The sequence below is a fragment of the Trifolium pratense genome, linkage group LG3 (genome assembly GCF_020283565.1).
Source record: "Trifolium pratense cultivar HEN17-A07 linkage group LG3, ARS_RC_1.1, whole genome shotgun sequence".
NCBI classification, from domain to species: Eukaryota; Viridiplantae; Streptophyta; class Magnoliopsida; order Fabales; family Fabaceae; genus Trifolium; species Trifolium pratense.
Window position 1 is genome coordinate 10,887,183 of NC_060061.1, and position 12,244 is coordinate 10,899,426.

The 12,244-nt window shown below is 33.9% G+C and overlaps 3 protein-coding genes across 3 annotated transcripts; 2 read left to right on the forward strand and 1 right to left on the reverse strand.

The window, feature by feature from the left end:
- Window positions 1-1,542: 1,542 nt before the first annotated feature.
- Window positions 1,543-3,044, forward strand: LOC123914175 (F-box/kelch-repeat protein At2g44130-like). Its single transcript, XM_045965207.1, has one exon. The coding sequence runs from the start codon at window positions 1,719-1,721 to the stop codon at window positions 2,748-2,750; it is 1,032 nt and encodes a 343-aa protein (XP_045821163.1). The 5' UTR covers window positions 1,543-1,718; the 3' UTR covers window positions 2,751-3,044.
- Window positions 3,045-4,338: 1,294 nt separating this feature from the next.
- Window positions 4,339-8,991, forward strand: LOC123914176 (translation initiation factor eIF-2B subunit gamma). The gene is made up of 13 exons (XM_045965208.1): window positions 4,339-5,282; window positions 5,408-5,503; window positions 5,579-5,656; window positions 6,148-6,228; window positions 6,308-6,527; window positions 6,625-6,683; window positions 7,064-7,113; window positions 7,199-7,286; window positions 7,385-7,645; window positions 7,758-7,850; window positions 8,001-8,105; window positions 8,257-8,373; window positions 8,519-8,991. Exons 1-13 carry the CDS (start codon window positions 5,217-5,219, stop codon window positions 8,582-8,584), a joined length of 1,380 nt encoding a protein of 459 aa, XP_045821164.1. The 5' UTR covers window positions 4,339-5,216; the 3' UTR covers window positions 8,585-8,991.
- A 933-nt stretch (window positions 8,992-9,924) lies between these two features.
- LOC123914177 (probable polyamine transporter At3g13620) lies at window positions 9,925-11,750 on the reverse strand. Its single transcript, XM_045965209.1, has one exon. The coding sequence runs from the start codon at window positions 11,592-11,594 to the stop codon at window positions 10,143-10,145; it is 1,452 nt and encodes a 483-aa protein (XP_045821165.1). The 5' UTR covers window positions 11,595-11,750; the 3' UTR covers window positions 9,925-10,142.
- Window positions 11,751-12,244: the final 494 nt, after the last annotated feature.

Consider the following 12,244-nt stretch of genomic DNA (forward strand, 5'->3'; position numbering starts at 1 on the left):
TTACACAAACACGTTCTCAAGGTTAGTTTTGGAATAACACATAACATTTTAGAATTTTTAATAAAAAAAATTTTCTGAATGTGTTTCTTATATATAGGACCGAAGAGAGTAATTGAATATGGTCTTAAACCTACACCATCCTACCAATATTGAGACTTTGCAATATGAAGTTATGAACACCCAACAATGACAACAATGTTCAAATGGGGGTGTTGGACTTTTAGGAGATGAATGTCAACTGATCCTTATTTAGTTTTTTTTTGGTTGAAACAACAATGAGTTGTAATCGGTGAGTTGAATGAACATTGATATACATCACATGCATAATGCCTTTCATGATGGATTTTTAATATAATAGCCAATAGCCAGAAATTAATAGACATAAGTTATATCATATTATCTATTAGATTGGATCAAGAATAGCATACCTGAAGTGGAAGAAATAGTCACAAGAAAGGGGGGGTTTGAATTGTGACCCTTTTAAAAATTTAATCCTGCACTACAGAATTGATCTCAAGTGTATACTTGGATAAATGTTAGTTAAATATAAAACAGCTTGTTCAGAGAATGTTCTCTGCTGTGTTCGGAGAACGTTCTCTGCTATGTTTGGAGAATGTTCTCTGCTGTGTGAGAATTCAAAGTGAATGTAAATTAAGTGGTTTGTGTGATGTGTGTTTACAGAAAATAAATAGTTAAAGGTAAGAGAGATTCACACACAAAATTTATACTGGTTCACCCGAATCCTGGGCTAGTCCAGTCCCCACGCCTGTGAGTTTTCCACTATAATCTAGATCCAGATTACAGAAACTTCCCTTTGATCTAAGCCCAGATCAAAGACCCTTTATGATCTAAAACCAAGATCACAAAGTATCCAGCTATATCCAGCTGATCTACCTTTACAAGGTAACCTCAATCAATTATACCCAATTGACTTGAGAAAATCCTAATGATTTATCAATGGTTTCTTGGATCTAAGCTTTTAATCACACCTAACCGGTTGTGAAGCTTACAATGAAATACACTCAAAATACTCTATTGAATATGATCCTAGATTTATAGAGAGCTTGGAGTATGAGTGAAAAAGAAGAGACAAAGATACAATCACTTAAAAGTGAGTTGTGTAGCAAAGTGGTCTCTTGAAATATTTGCTTTGTAGAAACTCAAAGGTTAGTTTGAGAAGCAAATAAAAACACCCAATATACCAGAACTGATTAACGGAGATGTCTTTAAGGGACCTATTCAGACTTTTTTTTCTTTAAGGGACCTATTTGGACCTTTTTTTCTTTAAGGGACCAATCTAAAACAAAAAATGTCTTTAAGGGACCATTTTATTAAGGAGATAAATGTGGAAAAAAATTATTGAACTTGTGGTGTATTCAATTCTCTAGACATTAAATGTTTTCTATCATTAAAAGATATATTTCTATTTTTAGGTAGCTTAACATATGCCCTTAGGACACAAGTTAACATAACCCTTTTATTAATTAAGCCTCATTAATTTATGGCACTTGAAGTGTTTAATGGGTCGACAAAATTAATTAAATAACATGAAAATGTCTAAATCTACATTTCATTAGCTTCAACCAATTACATTTGGACGTGATTATTTGGTTGAGTTTTCTATTAACGGTTCGTATCGTTATAAATGCTCCAAAACCCACTCTCACATTCATCTTCACATTCACTTTACAAACCAAAATTCAAAACACAGAGCCAAAATGGATATACTATCTCACTCACAGTTCATTGAGTTAATACCCGGTTTACCGAGCGAACTCGGTCTCGAGTGTCTCACTCGTTTACCTCACTCAACACACCGAGTTGCAGCTCGAGTCTGCAACCAGTGGCGAACCTTACTCCAAAGCGATGATTTTTACTTTCACAGAAAAAAAACCGGTCATACCAAAAAAATGGCTTGTTTGATTCAAGCACACGAACAACCACAAGTGGAAAAACAAACTGGGTCAACTCCACCGAGTTACGATATCACCGTGTTTGACGCGGAGAGTATGTCATGGGACCGGATTGACCCGGTTCCGGAATATTCATTTGGGTTACCGTTGTTCTGTCAATTAACAAGCTCCGAAGGGAAGCTTGTGGTTATGGGTGGATGGGACCCAGCGAGTTACGAGCCTTTGACGGCGGTGTTCATTTACGATTTCCGAACTAACGTGTGGCGGCGAGGGAAAGATATGCCGGAGAAACGTTCTTTCTTTGCAACCGGGTCGGGTCATGGTTTGATTTATGTTGCTGGTGGACATGATGAGAACAAGAACGCGCTGAAAACTGCGTGGGCTTATGACCCGAAAAGAGACGAGTGGACGGTGTTGGCTCCGATGAGTCAAGAAAGAGACGAGTGTGAGGGAGTGGTTGTTAACGGCGAGTTTTGGGTGGTTAGCGGTTATGCTACTGAGAGACAAGGGAATTTTGACGGGTCGGCGGAGGTATTAAACATCGGGTCGGGTAAATGGAGAAGAGTTGAAGGTGTTTGGGAAGCGGGTCGGTGCCCCAGGTCATGTGTTGATATTAGAGAAAATGGGGAAGTGGTGGATCCGGGGCTCCGGATTAGTGTTTGTAGTATTAGGGTCGGGTCGATTAACTTGGTGACTGGATCCGAATACGAAGGAGCACCGTATGGATTTTATTTGGTGGATAATGAAGAAGGGCAAAACCGTAAAATGAGAAAGATAAGTAGTGTTCCTGATGGTTTTTCTGGGTTTGTTCAATCTGGGTGCTGTGTTGAAATCTAGTCAGTATTACCATAGACTTAGAGCATCACCGTCAGATTAATTAAAAAATTAGTAAAACTTATCTCACTTAATCTATGGATTAAGTGAAAGCGAAAGTAAATATAAATTTTTTTTTTCCTGATGTACATCATAAAATTAAATACTACAAATATTCTGCTTTACAAAAAAATGCAAATGTCCAAATCTGGCAGCCAAATGGGAAGAGATTATTGTACTTTGTAGTGTTGGGCTGGAGATTGGCATCATAATCTGTAATACTAGTATGATTTTTCTAGTGAGTGTTTGGTTTTTCCATTTGCGTCGTATTTCTCACGTCTCAACGTGCTTATTAGAATATTATTTGTCATTATAACGCGAATTTTGGGAAGCTACATTTTCAAACTTCTGTGTAGTCGTGCGTTTGGTTCAAATTGACTACTAATCTTAGATCTATCATTCACTTATTATGAAATGCATTTTTGGTTTCGCGGTGAATTTAGCATAGCAGAATTATAGTATCACTATTATTTTTATGGGCTAATTTTTTATTTATATAACAATAATTACGAAAATAATACATGATAAGGTAGCATTTTGTTTGTTATCCATAAAAACAAAAAAACAGAAATAGAAATTATTTTTTTTTTATAAAAAAAAGAAGAAGAAAATGGTTTGATTGTTGCATATCCTTTCCTTAGAAAACACCAAAAGGGATATAACATGAATCAATTATTTGGTTCATTGGTGGGTATTATGCTGATCCATTGTATTTGAATAAGTAAGGATAAACAAACATTTAATCTTACGTATATTACTCGAACATTTCATTACCTGATTTGCAAAATTTTATACTCTTCATTTTATAAGTTCTAAAATATAAGGGAAAATTGATCAAACAAAGTTGATGTATCTAGTCCAAATTTTAAACCAAATACATCAATTTTTTTAACTAATTTTCCCTTATATTTTAGGACGGGTGAATTACACTACTGTACTACTATATTATTTAGCTTATTTGATGCATCTATTTAATATAGAGAAAACGTGTCGTAGAAGAAAATACAATCTCTATGGCACTATATGTGAAAGAGGCAAAGATTATTGAATAAATGTTACTTCGGTCATTGGAGTCAAAATCATTTCAAATGATATCTTTAATGGCAAATTTTTCTTCTCTTCCAGTTATAAGAGATTCAACTTATACCGAGTATTTCCTTTTGTAGAGGTTTTTACTTTTTAGTTTGCTTCGAGTTTTCTTTTTTCGTATGTTAACTTGGAGAAGAATCCTTAATAATTTGGAGTTAAGCTATGAGATACTCCCTCCTGTCCTTATTATAAGAAAAATTTTGTTTTATAGATTTATAGAATGTTTTATATATTTAGACCATATTATAAACTAGATATATCAAATATTCAATTAATCTAGAAAGCAAACTTTTTCTTATAATAAAGATCGGAGGGAGTAAGTAAAATCTAACAAAAAATTATTTCACACAAAAATCGTTCTCAATTTCTCTCGAACGATTCGTTCTATGCTGGAATTCATTAACCATTGGGTTCAATCACTTTTTTTTTTAAAAAAAAAAAAAAAAAACCACACTTTGATTTATACAGTATATCGACAAGGGATTGTAAACGGATATAGGGGAGGTTTCTTCAACCCATATTTACATTTGGGTTATCTAAAGCATTATGGCCACTTGTTCCCTCGACCTACTCAGAAAAATTCTCTTTCCCTCCCCCAAAAATTTCTTTCTCATTCAGAAAACCTCGAAAAAGGTTTCTGATTTTTTTTTAGGGTGAATTTTAATTGAATTTATAATAAAAAAACTTAGAAAAACACTTTCCAAAATTTTTCGTGTTAAAAATGAAGTGTGGGGAGAGCTGGAAGAGAAATTATCACTTACCCTGTTATCCACATGTCTAATTTCAATTCTTGCCTTCAATTATTTGCCTCTATTTTGTTTTGTTAAGGGTTTTTTATTCTGTGTAAAAAAAAAGAGTTTTTTTTATTCATTCTATTCACAAAATATTTTTTTTATAAATAAAAAGTCGTGATTTTAAAAGTAGTCACTTAATTTAATTTCAGATAACAATTTGGGGTCTGTTTATATTAGTTTTTTTAGCTCGTGAAAAATAATTTATACAGATAAATAAATTTTTATGTTAATTTATAATTTCTCACTCATGAAAATGATATCTTCATAAATTATTTTTTCATAAACTACTTTTAACAAGTTATAATAATACATTACGTCAAAAAAACAGCTATAATAATACATAAAACTTATTTATTTGCATAAACAAGAAAGTTTTAAGTATTTTGGACCCTAAAATTTGATTGATACAAAGACTTTTGTTCGGGTTTTCAGTGTTCTAAGTTCTAATCACTCTCTTCTGCTCTTTCGTTTTCAGTTTTCAATTTTCATTTTCCATCCCAGATTTCATTCATTCATTTTCTGAAAACCCTCCCAAAACCCTGTTTCCATGGATTTTCAAGTCGTCGTTCTCGCCGGCGGCGTCTCCAAAAAACTCCTCCCCCTCGTTTCAAAGGTAACTATCCATCCTCCTCATATTCATTCTTATTACTCTTCTGTTCGTTTCGAAATCAAAATGGAAAATCAAATTAGGAATTCGAAATTTGAATTATATCGCAAACATTTCTTTTCGGTTCGCAGGAACTTCCGAATGCTTTACTTCCGGTGGCTAATCGTCCGGTTCTCTCTTACGTTGTTGAGCTTTTGGAGCTTAGCAACCTTAAAGATCTCATTGTGGTACCATTCTTATAACAACTTGTAAATTGTAGTGATTTCAATGAATTGGCAGTGATGATGTGGTTTTTTGAGTAGGTAGTTGAAGGTAAAGATGTTGCTCTTAACGTTGGTGCTTGGATTTCTGGAGCTTATGCTGATCGTCTCCATGTCGAGGTTTTTATTTTTTTATTCTTATAATTCTTAAGTTGATTATCTCTATATATCTCAATTGTCACATTATCCGTCGTGTTGTATATTATTGGATTTGGCTAATTTAAAGTGATTAGCTAGTAAAGTGAGAAAATTCATGATTCATATTTCAATCGCGTTTTGTTGTGTTGTTAAAGAGTCCTGCATAGGATGAGAGATGATTTGAGCACGGATTTATAAGTAGAGGCGATACTGACCTTACAAGCCGGTTTTTTAAGGTTGAGTTAGGCCCAATCCAAATTTTAATAGCTATGTATGTGTTATTGTCAACTATGAACTATTGATTTGTTTGTCAACCGTTGATACTTTACTTAGTTTACTCTTTAATGTGAATTATTTAGATGATTTGGATTGTAGATTCTTATAGATTTTATTTGATTTTGACCTTAGAGTATTATTGATACTCTATGTCTCTATCCAAATGTGTGATGATTTTGTGTTTATAAATGTCGTAGGTTGCTTCAGTTCCGGAGGATGTGGGAACAGCTGGTGCAATTCGAGCAATTGCACACCATCTAACTGCGAAAGATATTTTGGTGGGTATCCATTTTCTCTGTTGCTTAACCATGAGATCATGGTGATATTGATCTTTATGGTTGTTTTAAATTTCTGCAGATTGTAAGCGGTGATCTTGTTTCCGATGTGCCGGTTGGTGCTGTTGCGGCTACTCATCGACGACATGATGCGGTTGTCACTGCTTTGCTCTGTAATGCTCCTATAAGTGGACCTTTGGAGTCGGTGTCTTCTGGTGGGAAAGACAAAACCAAGAAACCTGGCCGCTATGATTTGATAGGGTTGGACCCTACAAAACAGTTTTTACTTCACATAGCTACTGGTTAGATCTCCATAGCTTACCCTTATTATATGTGCTATTTAGTGACTTACTGCATACGTTCCACATCTCCCAAGTTGAATCCTGCAACAATTTTCAGGAGCTGAAGTAGAAAAAGATCTTCGAATTCAGAAGAGCATACTTCGTGCCGTTGGCCAGGTTTTTCTTTTTTTTTCCCCTAGTTTCACCTGCCTTGAATTTATCCTATTTTAAAAAGCTACTGGTGTGAAAATTTTGTGCTAGTTCTACAACATTTCTTTCAAGTACATTTTTGTGTTATGTACAGTTATTGCATGTCTTATCCAGCCCATAGGACAATGTTATTAATGAATTTCTTTTTCTGTCTGTCAATAGTTGGAAAATTGTTATTATGCTTATGCTCAAAGTAAGAAAAGTCTTCTATCTTATACAAAATGTAGAAATAAATGAATTTATAATACAAGTATATAAAATTAAACGAAAGAGTTATACATGTTCTCATTTATCTTTAGTCATTTTTTCTTATGGTATTTATTTTCTGCAATTTGTTCTTCACGTAGATAGAAATAAGAGCCGATCTAATGGATGCCCACTTGTATGCATTCAAAAGGTATATTCATCTACTTTTTGACTGCCTTATATATTCTAAATCTTAAATTACCCATGATTGTTCCTGAAACATAACTTTAGTGCAGATCAGTTTTACTAGAAGTTCTAGATCAGAAGTCTGCGTTTCAAAGCTTAAAGCATGATGTATTGCCATATCTTGTCCGCAGCCAACTGGTTAGTTGTTTAAGGTTTTTTGCAGAGAGATAGTTTAAGGGATGCTAAACTTGTTGTAAGGATTCTAACCTGGTTATAATTTTCTGAATGAGAGCTAGCAATCAGAAGTATTATTAAATGGTACACCACAAGCAGAAGAAAATGGAACTGAGAAGGTTAATTCTCAAAGCAATCAACAAATGATATCTCAAATACTTGCTAATGCATCTGAGCCGACCTTTCATCTACGACATACACTTGGTACTATTGGTTCTGATTCTGTTCGAAGAGCCCATAAATGTTGCGTTTATATTGCTGGGAGTAGCAAGTACTGTGCTCGCCTGAATTCTATACAAGCATACAATGATATAAACCGAGATGTAAGTTTTTTTGTTTTGTCATGGCTTTTTATCAAGCACCTGATATTGCTTTACATTTTTCTCAGGGCACAGTTAGGCTTACTTGGGCTTTATTCATTTTTTAATGCGACAGGTAATAGGAGAAGCTAGTCATTTGTCAGGGTATTCCTTCTCTGCTCATAACAACATTATCCATCCTACTGCAGAGCTTGGGGCAAAAACAACTGTGAGTTAGTTAAAATCACTGCAGAGAATGCAGACAATTCATAACGAATTACAGCTTTTGTTCCTTAGCTGTGCTTTATAGAATTCAGTTTCAAAAGGATTGATTTAGTTTTTCCCATTTTTAAATTCATATTTTTGTGACTTGTTTTAGGTAGGACCGCATTGTATGCTGGGGGAAGGTTCACAGATGGGTGACAAGTGCAGTGTAAAACGGTCTGTCATTGGTCGCCACTGTAGGATAGGTGCCAATGTTAAGGTGGGTACATTATTCTTGCAATATAACAGGAAGTTAGTTTTTGGTCCTTTGATTTATTTGTAATACGATGATTACTTTTCTAATGTGTTGTCTTCAATAATTTTGTTGAGTTTTCTCTCATTTGCTTTTATGTTATATTATATGTATGCAGGTTGTTAATTCCGTAGTTATGAACCATGTTACTATTGGTGACTTTTGTTCAATCCAAGGTTCTGTCATTTGCAGCAATGTACAGCTCCAAGAACGTGCCATACTAAAAGATTGTCAAGTAATTTGTGTCTCCTTTTCTCAGTTTTCTAGATATTTTTCATGCCAAATTTGTTTGGGATTTTCTTACATTGCCTACACTGGCATTTTTCATGATTACTACTACTATTTAGATTGAAGTGTTGTGACATTGTCTATATTGGCAGGTTGGAGCAGGTTTCGTGGTCACTTCCGGTAGTGAGCACAAAGGAGAGGTATTGGCTAAGAAATGAAACTGAGATGTGAAAATCCAGGGGACGGAAATGCATAGCTTCAATCTGACTTTTCGAGCAAATTTTGCGCTTTTTGCTGTCCATAGTTACGTTTCGGAGATCATGGCAGAGGAGGAACAATGAAATTTGAATATTTTCAATCTATAGTTTGACTTTTGTGTTTCTGTCATTTGCGTTTTTATTCTCTTATAACTATAGTTTGAAAATGGCTTCAATCGGTGTTGAGTTTCTTTTTCTGTGTAAATGACTACCCATTGTTTCCTCTTAATATCAAACTTCTGTGATTGAAATGTATGTTACAAGAGACTTGGCTGTTGGTATCATATTGCTGCACTAAAGTGGTATGATCCTGCGCAATCAGTTTTGTTATTGATCAAAGGAATACTGTTGACATTTTATTCTGTTTAGTTCTGTCTTCTCTTTATTTACTTGTTAGCATTTTTTTTCCTCCAGATCTAGTGACCGAGACTGATAATTGATGTTGGTTATTGATCCATTAACTCTCTTTTCTTTTGTATGAACTGATCCATGCAAAGCTGGATCATGAAAGTTTTAGGCACAAGTTACACCATTGCTGTATTATTAGTTGAGTTGTTGTTTAACCAACAAGACATTCAACATAGGTGTCATGACTTCTATTTTGTTTTCATCATTAAGAATTGAAGTCATATCTTGGTTATCACAATACTCACCGTGCACGAGTCACTTGCGCTATACTCCGGTTGTGGTCATGGTAGTGCTTGAGCATAAAAAGTTAGTATGGTTGGAGCCATTTTTTAAAAACTAAAGAGCCATTTTTTAAAAACTAAAGAGCCATTTTGTTGACTCTAATACCTTCTTCAACATCTATTGAATTGTGATTTTATCAAATTTGCTAGAATAACTTCCAATGAGAATGAATCTACTTGATGCTTAAAGTCAAACGTCCCATGGCCCTCATTTTAGATATTTGATTATTAAAAATGCCAAAGAAAACTACCTTTTCAATCAATAAATAATTGAAGTTTGGAAAGAATAATTTTCCATCCTATACAATTGAATCTGTCATTGGAATCCAACGTGTCCCTCTCAATACAGTTTTTTTGCTAATTTAATAATGGGTCATGCTAACCGGTGCCCCCGGGGCACTGGTTAAGGAAACCAAAATTAGAAAGTTTTGAAAAGAAAATAACACTTTTTAAACTTTCGAGAAGTTGACTGCACAAACTCCAATGTCAAATTACTATTTTTGCATCCTTAACTAGTGCCCCGGGGGCACCGTTTAGCATTTTCCTTTAATAATAACACAAAGTTAGGATCTTTTCTTTTTTACAGAACAAGTTGGGATCTTGAAGAGGCCATTTAAAATAAAATAATATAATTTATGGAATCTACATCGTCATTAAGACGTTTGTTCAACAAATTACATATAGTTACAGAGGAGAATCCAATTTCTCCTACAGAAAAATATACATATATTATTACAAAGATTGCTTCAACCCCCCAAATAAACAAATATGTTACATAAATTGCTACACAAGTTTGCTTCAACCAAAGTAATAATAATTATACCCAACTTCTATATAATAATATCTTCATCTTCATCCAATTTATCTCCTACGCCATTGAATTCAATCCATTTCTTAGACTTGCAAAGATTCAAGAAATAATACAACACTATCCCTAACAAGGTTAATAAACCACTAGCCACAAAGACAATTTTGGTAGCAACCATCATCACATAAACCAAAAGTACTGATGGAACAAAGCACATTAGAATCAAACCAAAGAATCCAAGTGGAACCCTAAAAGGCCTTTTCATTGTAGGGAACTTTTTCCTCAACTTAAGGAAAGAAGCAAACTCCAAAAGCATCCCTAAACTATACAAGAAATTCACAGTAGATATAATCTCTGTAAAACTTAAAAGAGTCATGGACATTGCTACTATTGTTGAAATCAAAATAGCCAACCAAGGAGTATTAAACTTTGACCTTTCACCAAATACTTTTGGTAAAAATCCCAAATCAGACATACCCAAAAGTTGATATGCAGCACTACTTAATTGAGCTTCAAATAATCCAATAAGTGATAAAACAGCACCAATTTCCATCCAATATTTCAACCAATTTCCAGCAATCAAATAAGCCACATTTGCAAAATATCCATCAACCCAAACTTTTTGATCAAGTGGCATAGCACCAGTAGTAGCCAACAAAGGAATTATATAACTTAAACAAGTTAACAATCCAGCAAAAAACAAAGCTTTTGGAAAAGTTTTACGTGGCTCTTCAACTTCACCAGCTAAAGTACTAGCATTATCCCAAAAATTCAAGTTCCAAAAAATTGTATTAAAAAAAAGTGTCCAATCTTTTTTCACACCTTCTTCACCTAAACTTACCCATCTACTAGGATCAATCTTAGGCAATGCAATCAAAGACATTATCACAAAGGGTAAAAGCGAAATAACACCTAAAACAACTGCAGTATAACCAACTATAGCTAAACCTGAATAATTCAAAAAAGACAACAAAGAAGTTGAGACAAAAATTGAGACATAACGAGGTAAACCTGAAGACAAGACAGGAATCACAAGTTTGAGGTAATCTATACATAAAACAGGAAAAGATGCTAAATTTATGACACCACTGAAAAATTTCCAATAGCCCATTAAAGAACCCCAAAATGGGCCAAAAGCTTCATTAGCCCAAATAACAAATCCACCATTTCCAGGGAAAGTCGTAGCTAATTCTGCAGTTAAAAGAGCCTCTGGTATACTCCATATAAAAGGGAAAATTACAAATCCAAGAATTGCAAAAAGTGGACCTGCAGCACTTACTGTTGCTTCTTCACCATAAGGGCCACCAGAAACTTCAAAATAGATGAGAAAAATTAGAGGGAGAAGAGCTAGTTTTTTTTGTGATTTGGTTTTTGGATTTGAATCTTCTTCATCATCGACCCTTTGGTTTAGAAGAGGTTGATGATATGAATCTTGTGTTGAAGAATGAAGGGAATCAGAATCAATAGCACCCATGTTTGGATTTTTCTGGATTTTGGCTTATGATTTTGGCTTATATATGTAGTATATATTACAATTCCAATGTTAAAGGAGAATAAGAATATAACAAGATATAGTAGTATTGTTTACCAATTATTTGTGTTTATCTTTTTTTTCTTCTTTTTTTTGATTAAATTATTTGTGTTTGTCTGACTCACACGTTTATATGATGCTTGTACACATCTCATACCCAATACAACAAGGCAAAGACATGGATTAATTTTTCCATATAATAGTACTGATGTAATGTATTTATTATTAAACAACGTAAATTTATTTGAATTACTTGTACAAAAAAAATTATTTTGAATTACTAGTAGTAGTAGTAGTAGTAGTGGGGTAGTATATAACGTGTACTACATGTGATGGTCTAGGAATTGTAGGGAAGACCCTTAATTTTTCAGCCTGTAATTTCGTCAAGCCTTTCATTTTTCAGCATAATAACTTTTTTGTCAAACTTGTTAGTTGTTGGTAGTACCTACCATATGGTGTAGAATTAAGGATGTGTTTGGTTGCTATAAGAAATTAAAAAGAGACATGTTTGGATTCATGGAATGAAATGGAATAAAAAGAGATAGAATAGTCTCATTAGCTTAGCTCAATTAGTTGGACATTGCATTATATAT